This window comes from Oculina patagonica, chromosome 2 (assembly GCF_052425735.1).
Source record: "Oculina patagonica isolate OP01 chromosome 2, crgOcupat, whole genome shotgun sequence".
Taxonomy (NCBI): domain Eukaryota; kingdom Metazoa; phylum Cnidaria; class Anthozoa; order Scleractinia; family Oculinidae; genus Oculina; species Oculina patagonica.
In genome coordinates, this window is record NC_135759.1 from 31848094 (window position 1) to 31869210 (window position 21117).

The 21117-nt window shown below is 39.3% G+C and overlaps 1 protein-coding gene and 1 long non-coding RNA gene across 4 annotated transcripts in view; one reads left to right on the plus strand and one right to left on the minus strand.

Moving 5' to 3' along the window:
• The window catches only part of LOC144644167 (protein-methionine sulfoxide oxidase mical3b-like), a 33466-nt gene extending 19009 nt beyond the window's left edge, over positions 1-14457 (minus strand). For all 3 annotated transcript variants that reach the window (XR_013569059.1, XM_078503591.1, XM_078503590.1), the window contains exons 1-12: positions 13680-14457; positions 12275-12376; positions 11075-11433; positions 8956-9213; positions 8064-8406; positions 7173-7311; positions 6401-6449; positions 5885-6026; positions 5274-5368; positions 4841-4906; positions 4260-4397; positions 3238-3490 (exon numbers count right to left, since the gene is read on the minus strand). Coding sequence is in view for 2 of the 3 variants with exons in the window: in XM_078503591.1 (XP_078359717.1) it covers positions 3238-3490; positions 4260-4397; positions 4841-4906; positions 5274-5368; positions 5885-6026; positions 6401-6449; positions 7173-7311; positions 8064-8406; positions 8956-9213; positions 11075-11433; positions 12275-12376; positions 13680-14163 (2428 nt within the window). In the remaining variant the exon portion in view is untranslated. The remainder of the gene's footprint in view (positions 1-3237; positions 3491-4259; positions 4398-4840; positions 4907-5273; positions 5369-5884; positions 6027-6400; positions 6450-7172; positions 7312-8063; positions 8407-8955; positions 9214-11074; positions 11434-12274; positions 12377-13679) is intronic.
• Positions 14458-17738: 3281 nt separating this feature from the next.
• LOC144644169 (uncharacterized) lies at positions 17739-21117 on the plus strand. The gene is made up of 3 exons (XR_013569060.1): positions 17739-18100; positions 19555-19618; positions 20981-21117. It is a non-coding gene; the product is annotated as an uncharacterized LOC144644169 (long non-coding RNA).

The following is a 21117-nucleotide window of genomic DNA, read 5'->3' on the forward strand; positions in this document are numbered from 1 at the left end:
GCAAGTGTGAGCCGGGAGAAAGGACCGTAAGATGACCCCACATATCGCAGTCAAAGGGGACAGCGAGTAAATGAAAACATGAGCTAGCTCAAGATGTGCAAAGCTTAAAAAGGCAAGTCAGATCATATCCACACACTTACCCCCTTGTTATTTTTTGTCTTCAATAATAATTTTGGCCTCAAACAAACACACTCTAAATAGTTCCTCGCATCGTCTTTCATTCCCAACACCTTTTGTTTCGTTTGAAAAAGTGAAGCCTGGTAGTCGCTTGTGCTACTTGTAATGTTTTCAGTCCGCGTAAACGTCTTCGCATCTCAAGCAAAAGGCTGTCTCTGATACAAAAGCTCGCAACGCTCCCGTACTCCCAGATGGTTGTAAAAGAAGTCATACAGATAGCGCGTCAAGGATGTCATGCGAGACCGGATAAGAAAAAGCTCCGAGCATCCAACAGACGTGAAAACAACAGCCGAATACAATGGGCGCAACTAATCTTTCTTTCGTCGCTCGCGCTACAGTCTACACGGTCTCAGTTTTCCATTGCCAAAAACGAGAAAGCGTAAAAGCCAAAGTCGTGCGAATTCTGTGTTCATCCGGATGTAGGCTCCATCCAGCTCTGTCAACCTAAGACCCGTGACTTGAGCATTCCCTAAATAAAACTGAAGTTCGGTAATGCACGACGTAATTGCCAAGAGTAAACAAGCTTTCGGTCTGCAGAAATCAAGAATTATTTTGGTAAGGGAAAACACTTTGATCTTCTCTGGGTAATGGATAGCTGTGTGGGCGTCATGCAGCCGGACAAGTCCACCCTAAAATCCATCCAGCTTTGCAACTCTTTTGTCATATTTCTTTCTGGCATACCTTTCCACTAAAACCACTTTTGGAAGCGGCTGCTCAGCCCACCCGTAAAGGTCGACGAGAAATGATTTTTGGCTGGCCGGGCAAATCCCCAACATAAGGGCGCCTGAACCTGCACCACGAAATTCGCCCAACCCCAACAAAAAGATGCACATAGTCCGTAAGTAACTCAAGCTCCACGCCTGTCTCAAAAGTGCGTCCCAAGAAAGGCCGGCGTCGTGTAATAATTCGCGGGACAACCCGACCCAAGACAGATCGGAAGCAAAAACGCACAACAGAGAAAGTCTGCAACGTACAAATCGTGGTAGTCGCCCAGGGCTGCAGCCAAAGGTTTCCCACACGTTTTGCGCGTGTTTGTACTCTTCATCCGTTACCATCATAAGTTGAAAACTTCCAGCAAACTTCGAATCTCCCATGAGTCAGATCGTAAGGAAGATTCCCGAAAGAAGAAAACTAAATTGACTTTTGTGCGAGTGAACAAGAAGTTTGAATAAAACGCAGTCCGAAAGAAAATGTGAGTATGTTTTTGCGACAATTTACCTCTTCTGTTGTGAATGTGGATAGTAGGGAAATAAATGTATTTGAATTGATCAAAGTAAATTGTGCGCGGCCGAAATTCCTGTATGTGGAGTGTCTTACCACATTTGTAGTTGGTGGATAAGCGGTGTGATAAACATTTTTGGTTTGGGATATGTTGTGTTTGTGTAGTTAGTATAGTGTGTCGACCAAGGTTCTGTTTTGTGCGAATAACATTTGTGAAGTGCAAAGTAATAAGTTCACAATACCCATCAAACCGGCAACGAGTTAAAAAGGATAGCGCGAAATGTGGAATCGGTTGATTTGAATTCCAGTCTTCGAAGTCATCAAAGGGGTGTGACAATAAATCTTTTTTCTCATTAAAAGGAGTAAAAACACTTCAACGGCGTTCACCCCTGTAAACGTAAGGTTGTGTTTGCCGTCGCTCCTTACAACTGTGTAAGCAAATCCACATGCTTGTGCTGTTGTTTTTCTGTGTAGTTTTCTCAAGTCTTCTAGTTCTCTCCTTTATCTTTCCTCTTCTGCGGTCCTCGGGTTTCGCGTTTACATCCTTGCATTTTTAACAATGCCTAAAGTCGGCGTAAATTACAAAAGGCGCTTATTTGTTTGATAGTTTAAAAGAAAGAGTGTTTTCCCCTCTCCGGATTTCGATTCTTGTTGGCCTGCCGTAACTCCATTGAGTTTTGTGTTTTCGAGCAAGTCTGCTTTGTAAAACCGGTCAAGCACATCATGCAAAAGTGTTTGTTGTGTGATTAGTCTGATCGTAGAGAATGCGCTTACTCATAAAAAGTAGTGTGAATTATCCTGACTCAATTAACATAAGGTACGGGAAATGCTATTTTGTTGTTGAGAGGTATCACACAGTCGTCTCCCATCCAAACACATTATTGCAAGGTTGCGCCTCAAGGTAATTGCTAGAGGCGTTGGAAAATCGATCCATTGTAGTTATTCCGTCGTCAACTGGGTATCTGCTTGTTTTGCGGATTCCCATCTCTTGGCGGAAAAAGAGCTCTCAAAGCCCATCAAACATTCGTATCCCTGTTTGACGTTAATAACTGCTTGTTTGCCAATTTTGGTGGTAAAGGCAGATAACTCCCCCTCTCAATGGCTGATAACGCGCGACATTGATAACGCCATTTCTATTCTTCAATTTTCCACCCGAGCCCTTCTCTGACCAAGCCTCAATTTCTCCCTTTGCTCGATAAATCTGACAAACTCTTTTCGATTTCTTCTTTGGTGAGAAAACACGTGCGGTTCCTCACGAAATAGTGGTATGTGTTGCGTAACTCCGTCTCTTTGATCGAAAATTACTCAAGTCAAAGCTTGCTTAAGCTTCGTAAGTCATCAATTTCGCTACAAAAGATCAAAAACTGCTGCAAAAATGAAAGATCTTGTGTTCGTAGCTCGGTATGTCATTTCAACACGGAGCCACGTAAAATCGTGGAAAAAAAAGAAAATTGGGGGTGAAATACGGAGGCCCCACATAGCGAAAACTGACGAAACTGCGGAGATCTGGAACTAAAGAAAAAATTGCAAGAAAAAAAACAGCACACAGGTGGCGCTCTCTGTTGCTGCGGGCGTTAGAGGTGCCGCCAACGCCTTGAACTCGCGGAGTGGGGAAGAAAGGGTCTGCGTCCGCGCACACTTGTAAATTAGGAGTTGTGGACACAAATTGTGACAAGGAGCGAGGCGAGCCGGGCGAGCCGAGCGAGTTGTCACGGTTTGTGCCACAACTCCGCGGCGAGGGGGGCGGCGGGGGGGAGGAGGGGAGGCGAGCCGGGGAGCGAGCGAGGCGGGGCACTGGGCCAGTCTAGATTTAAATCTACAACATGGAGCCATACACACCAGCAGGTTCCTCTTGCATCTTGTATAACAGTTGATCATAGTGAAGATGACACAGGAAGTGTCCCTTGTCCTGATCTGAGGAGGGACTGATGTAAGAGTATGTTCCCAGTCTCAGAGTACAGCCACAGTTCTCACACAGGAAACACTCGCGATGGAAAAAATGCCCCTCGGCTGATAGCCTCTCCATTAGATAAACACGCCGATTACAAAAGAAGCAATGCTCGCTGGAGTCCTTCACTGAAGGAATATTGTTCTGAAAAGAAACAAATACGACTTCACTAAATGTTTCATCAGAGTGAAAAAAAGTTCATTTGAGTCAAAATAGGGCGCAAATACTCAAAAAGTCAAATGAAAACAAAGCGCGTAAAATACTCGCATGATTTGTAAATGTAAACTTGTATTGTCCAGTTTCCCAAACTAATTCTTGCGTTTGTAAACACAATACGGTAGGGATTTTTTAATTTCTTAGTTTATAAACTAGCTTAAAACTTGCTACGAAGGAGCTACGTCACGGACAACACAACTTTTTTCAAGTTTGTTGTTCGTAATCCGTCTAAATCTTTATCAGTTGAAATCATCCTTGTTTTTTTTTTTTTTTTGCATTTTTATTACTCCATTGATGTTCTTCTGTTATGAAAATACTATTTTGAGGTTGAAGATGAAGTATTCAACATGACACGAGCATGAGACAGAAAAAATATCTAGAGCGCCCAACCGGTATCTGGGAGGCCATGGGTTCGATTCCCGTCGGGGACTCAGATTTTTTCTTTGTCTCATGCTCGTGTCATGTTGAATACTTCATCTTCATTATTTATTACCGAGCTTAAAATTTACCATCTTTATTATTTACTATTTTGAGGTTTTCACCAATTCGGAAATAATCAGAAAAATGACTTAAAATCTTTAACAAAAACGACATTACTTTCCAAAGTTATTGCAATACACTGCACCGCTCTACATTCCTAGGGTTTTATAAAGATCTACAAGAAAAATAAAGAATTAAAGTGAAAAGCGTTACTCACTTTCTTTCCATCTGTACCAGGCCCAAACACTTGAGCTGCCAGAGCGCTGATTCGATTACTCGCCTTACCAGTAGTGACAACGGGGGCCTGGATCGAGTCCTTGACGGGAGCAGAGGTATCCATGGGAACCTCATTCTCCTTAAAAAAAATAATCGCACAGCAATGCAGTGAGTAAACTTTGTTAACTTTGGGGTTGTAAAGGTTTAACAGGCCTCCTAAACATGTTACGAAAGAAAACACGTTTGAGAAAAAAAAGCAGCACATATATTTTACACTACACCCGGCTAATCGAACGATAAGTGAAACAAGGCAGTGCAGAAAAGCAGCCAATTTTTTCACATAATAAAACTAGCGACTGCACACAATCTAAAATACCGGAGTCTTAATTTTTTCATTTTATGTTTTTGTTCTGTTTTGCTTTGTTCTTTGTTTGTTTGTTTTTAGGGGGAAAGACAGAAATTGTTTTGTCTACATTCAAGTAGAAAATGTTTTTACAAGCACATTCTTGAAACGTTTGTTAGTTTCATCTCGGCATACATGTAACTATTGATGCTGTTTCTCTAACGTTATAAAGCCTTCACCTTTGACACTGATGGCCTTCTTCGTTTAGTAACTGCGTCATATGTTTCTTCACTTCGTCTTTTTTCCTACAAAGAACAAAACAACATCAGCTTGCACAAAAATCAAACAAATAGATAGTAACAAGTACACACGTTCACTTAGACTTTCTAAAAGTCGTTCGCTTCTCGTTTCCGGTTTGGTCTAACGTCCACTTCACTTAGCATTCAAATATTGTAACAAATAAAGTAAAGCGCCCTAATTAATACAGCCCTATTGTTGACTTATTTAATTCCTAGGGGGCGGAATGATAAGTTAATTATCTAGTATAATGGACATGTGATGCATGCCAAGGGCTGCAGCAGCATACCTGTTTGCATGCATTGCATACCTATAGTGGTAGACAATAAAAACACTCATGTATGCCACCTGCAGTAAACAGTTTTTTCCTCTAACCTTGTGAGTCCGGCGGGACACTCTTGTTAACACTGACAGCTTGGACAGTGGAGACTTGGCTCTAAACTCACGATGCTCAGCTGGCGTCTTTTCAGCTGTTGGTCAATACAGAACAATTAGAAACTTAGGATACTAGTGCATATAGCAAATCAGAATAGTCAATTTCAACTAAATCCCAACTTAAGACGTTCTACTGCACTGGAAACTAATTGGTTCTAACAAGTGAAGTTGGAATTCTGTGTTTTCACTCTGCAAGGTGGTCTCGTTTTCATTGTCTTATTAGCCCCAGTTAAAGACGTTGCATTGTAACGACAAGGACTGCTGGGAAAGAGCTGGCATCAGATCATTTATCATGGGGTGAGGCCCAAAAGATGACTGGTCCAACTGGCAGAATACTGTGGAGGCCTTATGCCTCATGAATTTGGTGCTGAAAAGGCTGATGATGACGACGATGACGACGACGACGATGATGATGATGATGATTGTAATGACAAAAGTCTACTGTTGTTACCTTTTAGCATTTTGTCAGGTAACGCTTCAACAATTAGCCAACATGCCCACTAGTCGACTGTACATGCCTTGCCCTGATTTTTCTTTACATAAATAATCACCTGGAGTCTCATTCTTGAAGACTTCATGATACTGTGACACATAACTGACTATCATAAGTGTGTCAGGAACTTCCTTCATTGCCATTTCACTGGCAGAGATTTGTGGAGGAATTCCCAGATGCTCCTCGGCAACATCAAATGCCTGAAAAATACATGCATAAACTGTGAAACTGGACCATAACAAAGCATGTATTGTGAGCTTGAAATCTCAGTGAGTAAGCAAATCCACCAAATACCAGCAGCAGGTTTTGATGTCAGCTGTTTAATCAATAAACAGGACTCCAAATCCTTTACAAATACTTTGATCTTGTAATTATCTGTTTCGTTTTGAAGTTATTTACAATTAATCTAAATTACAATAATGCACAGCAGGTACAGCCGACCTAAAATAATGAAAACCATTTTGCATTTATATCTACAGTAATGCTTAGCTCAGGTAACAAATACATAAATTTTCCTTGGGTAAGGTCATACCATTGGGTTTTTTAAAGGTAATTGCCCTAAAAATAGTCTTACCAACTGATTGTTTGCCAAATGATCTTTAGGTGACAGGGAAGGGTAATCACTGAAAAAAAAGAATGTATATTTTTATTTAGTTCACTATTATCAATTATAAAAAGTAGCCCTGAGAACAAAAAGGTGTAACAATGAAATCCCAATGAACTCTGGTAAATTAATATAACAGACAACATTCAGTTGGGAACCCAGTGGATCACCAAAAAATCACCAAATTAACTGGGTCAAAAGTCTACATTCAAACCTAGTGGCCCATCAGGCTGGAGCTTATCCCTGTGTTTCTATAGCATGAAGCAAAAGAAGTATTTCTACTTCTACCTGGATGGAATGCTAGTCCCTTGCAGAGTTACCCCCCAGCATTAAATTTTCTGGTACCCATATATACACCTGGCCATGGTGGAGAGAGGCACCCTGAGAGTAGTGCCTCAGTGCATTAACATTGGGCAACCATGCCTCCCTACTCCCTATTAACTGGGTCTCCAAATTTAAGGGATTTTAAAAATAAGTAAATAAAAAACAAACAAACAAATAATTAAATGACAGAACTTTTGTTCACAAGATTCAAGTGGTCAGTGTAATGAGGTGACAACAAAACCAAGATGATCATAAATTATGCAGGTATCCACTTTTACAGAAAAAAGAATTAATAAGAGAAGAGTCCCTTAAGCCCCCCCACTTCAAGTCACTAGTCAGCCCCCCCAGTTGGAAAACTGCTCTGCCGTCCATGTGTTGTAAGGTTAAACTTGGTTGTTATAGAAATCATGCCACTTACATCAGATCAGGCCTGTAGCGATGGATAATGGCACAGAAACCAAGCCCATTTCGCCAAGATGTTGACATGTCATTGATCTTGACATTCTTGTACTTCTTTGTTTGTTCCTGACACCATTTCAGCAACATTCGTGCATTTACTGAAACAAAAACATATGGAAATGGTAACATTAAGTGTACACCCTACTTAAATAAGGTTTTACAGTGACTCTGCATGCCTTGCATATATCTTTAATACCAGGTTATATTACCTAGCACCAAATACCTTCAGGGTATGAAAAATAACACTATGAAGAGTCCTCTTTTTTGTTAGTCCTTTGAATGTTATGTACACATCACTCAAAGATTTTGCACAGCTATTATCCTATCACACATTCTTTTTGTGTGTGTGTGTGTGTGCTTCATGCTCTTGAAACAGACTGAAGAAGCTAAGGAATGGCTGCTTTAGATCTTTGCATGCTTTGTTTTGTTGGCTGCAAAGATCTACAGCTACAAAGCCCTCTGCACATATTGCATACCTATAATGCTACATTATATTGTTAATAGTGTGCAAAAAGACCTTTTGTTTTACACAGTTTAAGAATACAGCTATTTTCATTTGAAACTATATGTAAATGCAAGTTTAAAGCACATGGCATATTGTGATGAGCAGATTCCCACTGGAAAATGCCAAACTACTCAGTATATATATGTCCCTCTCCAAACAGGCTGCTATTTGCTAATTAATTTTACTCTTTGCTCCAAACATAGCCAACCATTTCATGGTAAGCCAGCTTGCTTATTTCTGATAAGATAAGCCATATATAATGTATTATTTAAAATACCCACCCTCCCTTCCCCCACAAGTTCATTTGCATCGACATCAATAGTACCCATCCCCCCCCCTCCTTACCTCCTCCCTCAATGGCAGTAAGGTCCTTGCTAGTGTCCATTGGCTCTGATCCATCCTTGTGGTCAATTGGTCCATCCTTGTTATCATACAAGTGTTTCACTCTGTTTGGGGGGACACTTGACTTGTTTAAGTTAGGGTATCGGGTGGCTGGATTAATGCTGTACTCGTCAAAGTTCTTGGAAATATTCTCTGGGGTTGTCTGAGCAAGAAGTCGGAAAATGCTGTCTCTTTCCGCAAGCAAGTCAAGTGGTTCTCGTCCCAGTCCCCAGCCTCTCATTGTCCAGGCAGCATCAAAACAACCCAGGAAGCCTCTTGCACAACCAGAGCCTGTTGGCCAAAATGGCTGAAAAAGACATCTACTGTTTTCTCCTTACTGTTTTCAAGTATTTTTTTTACTTCATTTTCATCATCATCATCATTGCCATCACTTATTCACGCCTTCAGAAGAATTATTAATACAAATTAAACAGTGAGGTAGGGCAAGCTAGAGGAGACCTCCAGGAAACCATTAGGCTTATGGGGAAAGCCACTTTCTTCTTGTTTCACGAATCTGGTTTTAAGGTCACATTTCTGCCAGAATGATGTGGTCTTCCATGCCGACAAAAAGGAACATAAAACCCTCAGTTTATTTAGACTGTGGATTTATCAGTCCATCATTGCCAGTGCGAAATATACAAATATTAAAATAAAATTCTTAGTACAACGGAACCCCAATATAATGAAACCCTTAACAATGAAGTCCCCGGGATATGACAATCGATAACTGGCAACCTGGCATTTTTAACCCCATGTTTATTTTAGGTTGCCAGTACCCTTTCGTTTTCAAGTGTATAATGTTCTTAATGTAAATAACTATAGAAAAGGGCAATAAAGTTGTTGTTGTTTTTGTTACCTCAAGTAAGCTGTCTCCCACCACTAATGCAAGAAGGCGTCGCCCTCTTCTTTCGTAGATCTTAGCAGCATGCTGTGAATGATACAAGGAGGTGAAATCAAACATTGCTACATCTTCCTTGTCGTAGTGATTCAAAGCAAAGTCTAATTTGGGAAGCTGGTAGCTTGTGGAGAAGTTTGCTGCTTCTCTGGAATAGGACAGTAGTTTCTCGTGGTTCACATTGTTTGTTTGTAGAAGATCATATGCATCTTGGAAATCCTACACACAAGAGAGGCAAAAAAAAACAAGTGAGCATGCATGCAAATTATCTGACAAAAATGCTGTCAGAGTTCCCACTAGTTGTGAAAGTTAAGGGTCCTTGGGACCCCTAGTTCCAAAAAGTTGGGGGTCCTTTTTGCTTTTCAGGGGTCCCCTGCCTATTACTAATTTTATTGTTTTAAACACACAGAGACAAAACCCAAGACCGGGTGATAACATAATTAATAAAGTTTTATTTTTGGAATAAAAGTGTGCCCTTCGTGTTTCTTAATACTAACATACTTATTACATTACTAGAGCATCACCTTATGTTAGTTTATAATATAAAAATTACATTAAACTAAAAGTTGCAATGTGACGTACAAGTCACTCAAGTTTCAAGTTTGTGATGGTTTAGGTTTATGGCCATACGCATCGAGGCAAACTTTGCACTTCATTTGTTTTTCAGTCGACTCATACTTTGACCATTGAAACTCCTCCAGCCATTTAGGACAAAACTTACGTTTCTTCAGCTGGGCATCATCCCGGAGATCTTTATCACTTTCAGGTTTCCTTTTTTTAGGTTTCCTCGATGTTGAATGCTGAACAATTTCGAATAAAGTCTGTTGTGTTGACATGACGAGTGACAAAATGGCGGCTCACTGAAGCACATGCTAAGATGATCGCAAAAAACAGGACGAGGCTCCGGAGACAAAACTATAGAGTTTGTGGGGTTTATTCCCCGGAGCCTCGTTGTGATGTCTATTGTTTTAGGCTGAATTTTAAAATATCGAAATTGGGCTATTTTTTGACACTTCTCGATTTTTTTACTATGATCGCAAAGATGTTTGGGTAGGGCCTACTAGACCCAGTCTCCTAACTTGTCCGGACTTGTTTTTCCTGTGTCCCAAGGACGCACTTTGGCAAAAAACTGTGCGTCCTTTTCATTTTTTGTACGTATATGACGCACACCTGTGCGTTAATGGGAACTCTGGCTGTGATGTACTCACATCCCATTCAGTAAGAAGTGATAAAACTCCCAGCTAATTCTAGCCTGCAAGCTGGCTCACCTTAAGGTCTTACATACAAGTGGTGAAGCAGCACAAAGGATCAAAGCAGGCTCACTTTCCTGATGGATGACCCTGCTGGCTTGCTGTAACTAAACTCATTTCATTCACACATGTGACCCAAAGGTGAATCTGCTCACAGGCTAAACTAACTTACCGTAAACACCCGCGGATAAGCCGCACCCGCAAATAAGCCGCACCCTGAGTTTAACAACTCAAATGTTGGAAAAAAAGTTTTTTGAAAGTAAATCAAAGAAAATCCAAAGTCGAGTCAAAAATCCAAAGTTGAGTCTTTAGGAAGTCTACTCCATTGAACGTAAACTCAGTGAAAATTGAAACAGATTTAATACTTCAGTCTTACCCACAATTTGAGCTCTTTAATATAATGAAAACCAACTTTGACATATTATGGGTCAAACTTGCAAAAGCAATTACCAGTACTCTCTTGTAGTTTTATGTTATATTAATTTACATAATTTTCCATAAATTAGTGTCAGTTCACGAAAATTTACGGCACCTTTTCCGAATGTTACCGCAGATAAGCCGCACCCCCGATTTCGAGCGAAAATTTTTGGAAAAAAGGTGCGGCTTATCTGAGGGTTTTTACGGTACACTATCGTTCATGCAATCAGTGATAATGTGACTGGTTCCAGAAAATGTCCATGGAAATTCCCAAAGGCCAAAACCGCAAAGGACAGCCTGTATGGATAATTTATGGAACTACACAACCCCCCAGAAAATTGAGTTGTTCACAAGTTTTTAAACAGGCAATAATTCTAATATTATTGAAAGTCTAAACACAGGGTAATGCTCACCTTCTTGATGACTCCTTTCATAAGCAAGCTTTTCTTCTTTGCACACATAACAAAGTAATGTGTCTCATCTTTGTAGTAAACAATGTTCTCCAAGTCAATACCAGTGCTTTCTTTTAAGTCTTGAAAAAACTGCTGATTGAAGATGAATGCGACACCACTAATCTCCTCCACTCTAGCTTCTTCTTTTGAATTTCTGTTAACAAAGTTGACAGTGATACCAATAGCCAGTTTACCACGGAATTCCTTTCCTTTGAAACCTTTAAGTGCTGCTCGTCGGCCATCTGCTCCCACAACAATGTCAAAATCAAATTTATTGAGGGGATGGGAAGGTGGGTCAAAGGTTCCTCTCCACCCATGAGCTACAAACAAAATTTGAAAACAAATAAGCACAAACTTAATTAACCGTAAATGAAATGTACTTTCCTAAAAAAGCTGGGTCTTCCACTAACACTGGGTCTCCAGATTAGAGTTCTAAAAAAGCCCCTCGAGCATTCATTTGACGGGCTTGTAGTAAACTGAGGTAAAATGGAAAGCAAATAAAAATCCTTACTTAATAACTACTGGGCTCAAATAAACTGCAGGAGTCAAATAAACTCTGGGCCCACCATGCCAAGTTTGAAATGAATGCTGGGAGTGTTTACCAAGGAAAATACTTGATATTGATACCGTAGAATTCTGGTTATAAGCCCTGGGCTTATACAACTTCGTAAGGGTTTTTCGGTGGGCTTATAAGCGGAGGGGCTTATATCCGGGAGGGCTTATAAGCGGAATGAATAAAACGTTTCGAAACGCACCTCGGGAGTGTTGATCAAAATACGTTTTTAAGTTAAAAACGCATAATAAAGCAACATTGAGCCCCGTTCAGTACTGTCATCCGGTAGAGGGGGCTTATATCCGGGGGGGCTTATAATCGGATGTATTTTTTTGTTTTCAGGTAGATGGGCCTATAACCGGGGGGCTTATAAGCGGGGGGGGGCTTATAACCGGAATTCTACGGTTTATCATCATTAGGAACTAAACCTTTAAAAAAATCTCCATTTCTTTCACTTTTGGGGTACTATTTCTGAGATTTGACTATGATTAATATCAGTGACATAGCTCCTTAATGATTGATGTAGCATCTTTGACTGGTTGAGAAGATGCTAATATACGGCAGGAGACTAGCCTATAAACAGAAGAAGTAGGAGGTAGAGAACCTACCATCAGTGGGCTCCACTAAGTTTATAAATCCACACTTGGGATAAACTTGGACTCCTAGCAGAAGAGACACCTTGAGAAGAATAAGCTGAAGTCTGCGGATACCTGAATAAATTGACATTCACCAACAAAGACAAGTTTAGCACAATAAAAAGGTATTGCATAACAGAAGTCAATTTTCAATTGTCATGTCATCTTTAGTGCTTTTTCTACTGCTTGTTATAGTAAGCTTGACATTGAATAAATGCTATTTGTTTGGGATACTCTTCAAATATACAACTTTGCTTAATAAGAACTTTATATGATGGGTAGTCAAGAAGAAAACACTTAAGATTGAAATCATTCATACATGTAATTTACATGAGTAAACAATTTCCATCAAAGCAGAGTTAAGTACCATTAGACATGATTTTATCGAGTATTATGAACCTTTTTTTATTCATTTGTTTTTTTTATAATGATACTCCAAGAGGGCTAGAAACATGTTTGACTGTGGGCAAACTGCCAGCACACTGGTAAAAATTCTTCATCTTTTTATTGCATGTTGCAAATTAATAAGTTCCCTTTAAATTAGCATGCTGCTAAATGTGGTGTGTTTAAAATTGTTTAAATAGCTGAGCAGGCAAAATTTATGCTTGATGTGGATTTCCGTCTTAAAATAAAAGTGAATAGATTCCTTATATTATAATATTATATGTTGCATAACAACAAATATGATATGGACGAATATTCTTTTTTACTTGCGCGCGATGCGTTCGACACAAATACAAACACCCGCTGTCGCAATCCCGTAACACAAAAACATCAGATGACTGTGATACTTTATTATCACCTTCTCCTCGTCCGATCGTACAAGGTTTCAACCGAATTAAACAAGCTATATTTTTCCGTGTGGATCATATGATGTGCGCCATATTTAAATCACATGGGCTGTGTTTTTATGGTATTTAAAAAGCCTCCCAGGCGTTGTGTATGCTTCTTTGGAGTAAATGTTTCCACGGAATAAAAGCCACCTGTGTTTTGGTTCTTTGCAATCGGTAAAAGTTAATTTTTTATCATATTTTGTTCTTTTTGCTAATTTTTACCCGAACGTATCGCTCACACTGTGAGTCCAGCAGAGTACAAAATGTACTTTTAAACGTCATGCGACGTTCGATTAAAAAATAGGCATGATTTGAGCAAAAAGGAATCAAAATTCGATCGCTTCCCGTTAAACGACTTTAAAATATTTTGGACTTGGCGATTGCGCTCGCGATATCTGGGAAAATGCTCTGTTCAATATATTTACAAAACGCAACCTAAACTGAGAAGTCGGGAGTTCATCTCGAGTTACGTCTGCAATTATTTCCGGAAGTACCACATATTCGAACAGCAAATATAGAAACAGGATTTAGGATGAAGTACTTACTTATATGATCGATAGCTCCTGCACAAAACTGTCCAAAGAACTTCTTGGCCCCTAGATTTTTCAGGTCCACGATTAAGAAAGGCCACAGATGCAAGACATTATTGCGGGAAAAGCGATCTCGCTTTTCGATTACAACGACGTAGGCACCTAGCAAAGCGGATTCAATGGCGCTTCTCAGTCCACATGGCCCCGAACCAATAATCAGCACTTTGTTTTTGACACACGGCTTGTTTTTGTACTCCTTGTGTTCGACTCGTTTGTCCAGTTTAGTCCACAGCGACTTGCACTTCCAAGAAGTTAATTTAGACTTGAGCGAAGCGTACAACGTCTTGTGATTGCGAGGGTTAACATTGACACTCGAGCAAAGTTTTCGGAAAACGTCAAGGGTGTCTAGAAGATCTGTAGATTGAAGAAAGGCGTCGAATAACTCATCTGGCGTAAGCGTACAAATTTCTTCCTTGAAAAAACCATCTTCTACATCCATGACGAGGGAAATAATTGACTTCCAAGGTGAATTAGAAGGTCGCTTAGGGCACTCGGAGGAGTGGTTCGTCGAAATAGCTGCAGCTTGTCAATGCGCTGAATTGTTCGAATGATTCACCTTTAGCGCTTCAACAATCGTTTTGACGAGACCTTGTTCAATCAAGTTTGTCACTTGACCCATTTTCACCTTCGTCCAAGTCTAACAGAATGAAATGAATTTGGATTTAGGCATAATTTCCAAGTCAAACAAACTTTCAAGCTGATGTTCTAAACAAACCCGAAAGCAGAGAACTTGTCAGCGGTTTCCTCGTGAGAGACTTCCTACTTTATTTACATTTGTACTTCTTTGTTCCTTGCTTTGTTCTTGGTAAACCGGAAGTGACGGACTGTCAAACCTCTTTGTCAGCGAGGAATCTTTGTGCCGCTCCTGTTCGGACTAAAAGCGAACCGTTCTACGTTATTGTTACTTATTTTCGCGATTTTTAAATCGCGAAATTAAAGACCCGCAAAAATTAATTCTAAACGATTTCTATTGTATTTTTTATGCTAATTACGTATTTTTGGCCAAATCGCGAAAATTAAGTCTCGCGAAATATTCCTGTTCCATTTTCGCGAAATTAAGTGCCCGCGAAAATAAGTAACAATAAGGTAACTTGAAACACAACCGATCAATGCTTTAGGTGCCCAGAACAGAGGGATTTCTGAAGACTCGAATATTGGACTCGAATATTTTATCATTTGTTTTTAGAACAGTCGTTTATAATTTATTTAGATACACATAATTTCGTCATCACGTCAGGCTTGCATGGTCACGTTTATTCCTTTGACCATATTTTAATTCACTTCTAGCCTGTTCCAGGCTTTCAGTTTGTGGGGAAGAGCCCGCTTTTTTCGCTCTTCCCCACAAACCGAGAGCCTGGAACAGGCTAATTCACCTCCTGCTGTAGCGTTCCATGAATTGAATAAATTGATTTGAGAAGCAAAAAAAAAAAAAAATGATTTCTCGGCTTCCAGTTAGAAACAAGTTATGTTCAAACCAGAACACTTGCAATGTTGTAAAGGTCACCGTTTTAAGGGACAACATCGAAAGCACACGTTTATTTTAATTTTTTTACATAGATTTTAACAGTAATACAACCAAAACAAGAAAATGTCCGCCCATGTATGTATGTTAGAGCTAATCTAGCTGGGTGGCTGATGTGATCCATTGAAGAAAAAAAAGGTCAATGTATATTAAGAAATACTCATACAAACAAACATGGATACAGAGAAGAAGAAGAAGAAAATAAATTTTATTTTTAATGTAAAATATAAAGATAAATAAGGTCACGCAGTCAAAAAGTAAATTAAAAACTATTGAGTCAAAAAAAATCAAGAATATCACAGGTTGTAGAAAATTACTAGATAGTCTACTTGTTCAAGTCTCAGGTCCGTATAGCATTCCGTAATCGAGTTATCACCGGTGTCAAAAAATTCCACACAAATTTTGTTGGTGCCCATACGGATGGGCACCAACATGGCGGCCGGAAATCAATAAAAAATAAAGTACAGTACAAATGTTATTGACTGTCCCCAACTAGCTTGCGCCGCAGACAAAACTAAACCCTTTGTTACTAGCCGGGGTTAGATTGCGTCTGCGACGCAAGCTATCCCCAACGTACTTTTGTCGGATAGATGATGTGGGACACCTTAAAGATGAATTCCAGTCCGTACTGCGCAATCTCGGCTGCAATGTTTATCGGAGCCCAACACGAAGGAATGTTTACAAGCAAAACTAAAAATTCCGCCACAAACTTACCTTTTTCTTCATTATTAACGCCAGAAATCCTTGCAGAACAAAAAATAACGAGTAGAGGAACCTTGACGCTATTTCAAACCGACGTTTCAGCTCATCGGAAATTCTTGAAGTAAACGAACTGTAATGGCGGACTAAAAAACTTCATGTATGCTGTCACCGAAGTGTAACGTTTCAACGAATTCAAAACAAAAACGAAAACAAACCCCGAGTCTGCGCAGTACGGACTGGAAATCAGCTTTAACTGCGCGTGCTCCAGTTGACAAATAAATTCACGTCGTGGCAAGAGCCACGTACCCCTCCCCGGTGATGTTTAAAACGTGCTGCTTCGTAACATTGGATTTTTTGTAGAACCCTGTAGTCTGTAATTGTCATTTTCCTCAACATTTTTTCTAGATAATGAATATATATCAAATACGAAAATTGATCAAGAACTTTGATCTAACGTGGCGCAAGTTCGGTCGTACACGGTTTTTGCAGTTTGTCAAATATGATATCATCAAATCATGTCAAATCATGTCAAATATGATATCATCAACATCATGCGTTGCTGCGTGTGAGCTACTTGTGAAAGGCTGGGAAAGAAGAGATCTTCGTAGTTATACAGACTATTGAGCAGTTTACAAATAAAGGTTTCAAAAGGAATCTAACCAAAGCATTAGTGATGTTGGCGCAAGCGTTCTGCTTTTGAGCTATGAAATCACTATTAACTGGGTAAATTGCGATTGAAATGATGAATATGTGGCACTGAACGTATGAAATGAACGTGTATATGAACCGCAGTCTAAAAAAGGAGATGTAAACAGAAGGACTTCTTCTCAGCTACATAGAAAGTAGAGGAGCAGTAAAGTAAGGCTGAAAAAAATTCAGGCATCTCTTTAGCTTTAATTTATTTTCACACATGACATGGTGGAGAAGGATCCATCCAGAATGTATCTGCATGGGGAAAACCTCACTGATCCGCATTTGATTATCTCTCCACAGATTGCACCTCAACAATTCATTTCTACTGATATGATGATCTGATGGGTCCGTGTTAGGTATTTTAATATTCCGGCATTGTTTTTCCATTTAAATCTCTTTTTCCAGATTAGAAATTAAAATATCGGAAAATTAATATCATTTCATATGCAATGTATGGACTGAGCTATTCCCTCTACAACGTGCCAAAACTTTTCGGATTCCTTTTCCAATTTATCTTCAAACTGAAAGTGTTTTTAAAAACTATCAATGGTCCAAGTTGTTTAATTTATGGCAGACTCTTTTCCCGCTTGCGTGTTTTTAAATAGACATAACTTTGCCTGAGTTCAGGCAAAACAGTGAAATTATTTTTGGCAGGTTTTGGCAGCTGTAGCTGTGGTCAATTTCACGGCCATTTCACACAGGGAAGTTCATTTTCCGTGAAGTTAATCAATTTAATCCTCTAATACAAACCAACCCGCAGAGCGTTCACTTACCATGTTTATGTCATTTTATTTTTAAACAAAGTTCAAATATAACTCACAGTTGTTTATGTAGGAAAAACGTCGAAAAGAATTCAGTGGCGGACCCTGTTGCCGTGACTTTTTGAAACGGTAAGGAAGTGTTTTCAATATATTTTTAAAACTGATAACCATTAATAAACAAATTTGTTCAAATTAACCGAATCACTTTTGATCATTTATGCACAGCTGTGCTTACCCTTAAATGTTTTTTAACCAAAAAAAAGCAGCACTTGATAAACGAAAAATGATTTAACTCCTTGTCAGAAATGTTTTTTTTGGTTTCTTCAATTTTAACAACGTCGTCTACCTAAAATGCATATTTTTCTTCATTGCGTGATGAATGTTTATAGACATAACTCTACTTCAGGAAATCTGCTGAGGGGTATGATTTGAAGAGTTGTGGTTGAATTTATTTAACACCTCCACAAGTGCTCCCCATGATGAATTTAATCACAGACCTTCACATGCAATCTTCTGGTGTAGAAGCATAGAAGGATGTCGTCTGCTCTGATGTCCATACTGGGTGTCCCATTTTGCTGCTTTCCTTGTTTCGGGAAAGGGAAAAAGACCCCTGGACAAGGCAATTCCATGTTTGATGACCTGTGCGGTGGTAATGCACAGAATTGTCCCTTGTCGATTTTTACCGGGTCCTCCACAGGGTAAGCATATTTAACTCTGTTCAGTAGTGCTGACCAGGGGCTCGTTTCTTGAAGGTCCCGAAAAGTTTTCGCCCCCGGAAAGCCATAGCAAAATCTCAAGTTATTTATTCCATGATATTTTTTTAATATATAAAAAATATATATAATATATAAAAAAGTTCCCTTTATACAAAGTTTTCGGCCTATACACTTCTCTGTTTTTAAGATACAGATAACTAAAATGGCTTTGCGGGCCCGAAAAGTTCCGGGGCTTTCGAGCAACGTGTCGCAGGCTCGAAATATTGACTCTCCCTACTGGGTGGTATACATATCTAGTAAGGTTTGTTTGGAGAATTTGGAGATACATCAAGACGATATATTGTAGCTGATGATCGTCTTTATTCTCACCACTTGTCTGCTTCACAATGTATCGCTATTGTAAGGAGAAATTAATATTTGATCGAGATAAGGGAACTAAACAACGTCTCGACATTTACGAAGCAAACCAAACAAGTCTTCTTTAATGAAGCCAACTATGTTATATAAAATCAAACTTTCATGTCTGCATTTATCCTTCTTATGTTCTCCTTTGTAAACTATTTAAAAACTAGGGGCTGCCTGATCGCCAACTGCGATTTCAAACAAAATATGTGCTGTTATTTTACATCAGTACATATTTAAAGTGCATGTTCTCCATTTTATAAGGTTTTAGTTATTTTTTATACAAAGGTTTGGGTATATCAATGCTATGCTGTGCAACAAGACAGAGAAAGACTGCATGGTTTATTCAATCGGACAAAATTATCTTGGCAATATTTCAGTATCAAAATAAGTCTATTGAAAGGGGCAGACAGATGCCACTAAATCCAGGAAAAGCACTGACTTTACTTTACTACATGATTTGTTTTGTTTAAAAGGTATAATAAGCAGGGTCAGAATTCGTGCGTGTTTTTTTTTTTTCGTTTTTTTTTTTCGAGATTTAATTATGATACAAGTTATCCTCAAATTGCAGAAATTGGAAAGGAAGAATTGTTTATCTCAGTGCTACAATTTGATTTCATTTAAAATTCATCGTCTTCAGGGGAAGAGATAAACGTTATTCATTAAATTTTTACGGTTCTTGTGGGGTCGGAAATTTATCAGTTGGCACGGCATAAATCAAGATACCACAAGATAGCTAAAAAGACGGTCATTCCTGAATTAAAACTAGCCGATTATCAATTTATGATTTAAGCGCTTTTGAAAGAGTTCTTCCAATACCAAATCGACCACTGTTTCACTAGATAAGATGCCAACGATGTAACATCCTCAAAGCGTGTTTGCTCGAGCTTCGCTTGCTTTGCGCGAGAGACCGACAGCTATACAGATCTAGAGGCCGTGCAAACCACGAGTACTCAGATACCTATTTCTGTATTGAGCTTTACTACCTTTAATTGATTAACACGGCCTGACTAGTGATGTCATTTGTTCCTCAGCTCAACTAGTCAAAACAAAGTTCCAACGAGTAAGAAAAAGAAGACCATTCGGGATTTTTGAAAGGTATTAGATCCCATTAATGAAACAATTAGATAACAATGTCTTACTGGACGGCGCATATGTTGTTTAGCAGGAATTTACATAGTATTTCATGAAAAACTACTACTGGAAGTATCTATTATCTACTGTGGGACTGGATTCTTGCAATTCTAGCTTATCCAATCGGCACTTTATAAGCGGACAACCTTGGGACTAGAAATTGTCCACTTAGAATAGAGGGTCTCAATGGGGTGGTGGCTTTTACGGTTAACGCTTAAAATTTTGGATTTTTTACGGCTAACGTTTAATTTATTTTCATTATGGTTTACAGAAGTTAAAAACTACTTTCCATTATTTTTTAAAGTTAAAAATTAATTTCCATTATTGAAAAACATATTTTATGTCTCAGAGCCATTCTGGTACGATGAAGTGAACTATTCTCTATTATTTAAAATTACTGACCGATTTTTACGGTTGACATATTTTACGGCTAACGGTTAAAATTATCCAATTTTTACGCCTAACGGCTAAATTATCGGGCGTTTTACGGCTAATTTACGGCCATTGAGACCCTCAGAATAGGTATCACGATCAGGGGATACCGAAGCGGGGGGGGGGGGGGGAGAGATAAGTAAATAAAATCATGCGAGGAGGCTCCGCCCCGAGGTCCAAACCCTTACCCTTTCATTTACCATTTTTGACAGAAAAAGTTACCCTTTAGTATAGCTCCGATAGAAAATGGCACCCCTTAAAGGTTATCCCTCCCCAGGGGCGGATACAGGGGGGGTGGATAGGGTGGATATCCACCCCCCATTTTTCAGTAAAAAAAATTAGAAATGTCACTTTATTTGAAATAGAAAAGAAAGAAAGAAAGAAAAATTAGCTCTCGCTCATGTCTGGTTGTTGTTACGCCACGTTTCGCCGTCTGCCGCCACTTAGGGTTAGGGTTATGGTTAGGGTTAGGATTAGGGTTAGGGTTAGGCCCTTATGGTCTGCCGTCCACCCCCCCTTTTAAAATCCAGGATCCGCCCCTGCTCCCTTAATGTATCTTATTGTGAAAATGGAATCTTATCTCTTCGAGTTTGATTGATAGGAAGTGAGACTTCATAAAGCGCTGCTTAGCACGGTGACAGTGAACCGCGGCCAGCTACTATCTTAAGAGTCTTTGCCTGTATATATAACACCAAAGTTGCTTCAGCAAGAGCATGTATGACCAAAAATATATTTCGCAGATTCTAACTTTTTCATTTCCATAACTATTTTACTCTTACTCCAGGTAACCCAGTATGCCGGCACCACCGGTACCTGATTAAGGAAGACTAACGGTTGTTCTGAAGCACAGTTACTGTTTTTTTTTTAACATCATTCTTTTTCTTTCCTCTACAGGCGAACGTGGAATGGACTCATTTGTTTTAGTTATTTGTAAACAGCGTTCCAGATATCTGTCGAAGGACTGACTCCCGTTCATTTACTATAAGGAAAGAAGTTTAAGGTTGTCATTAAAATAAAGTTTCTGGAAACTA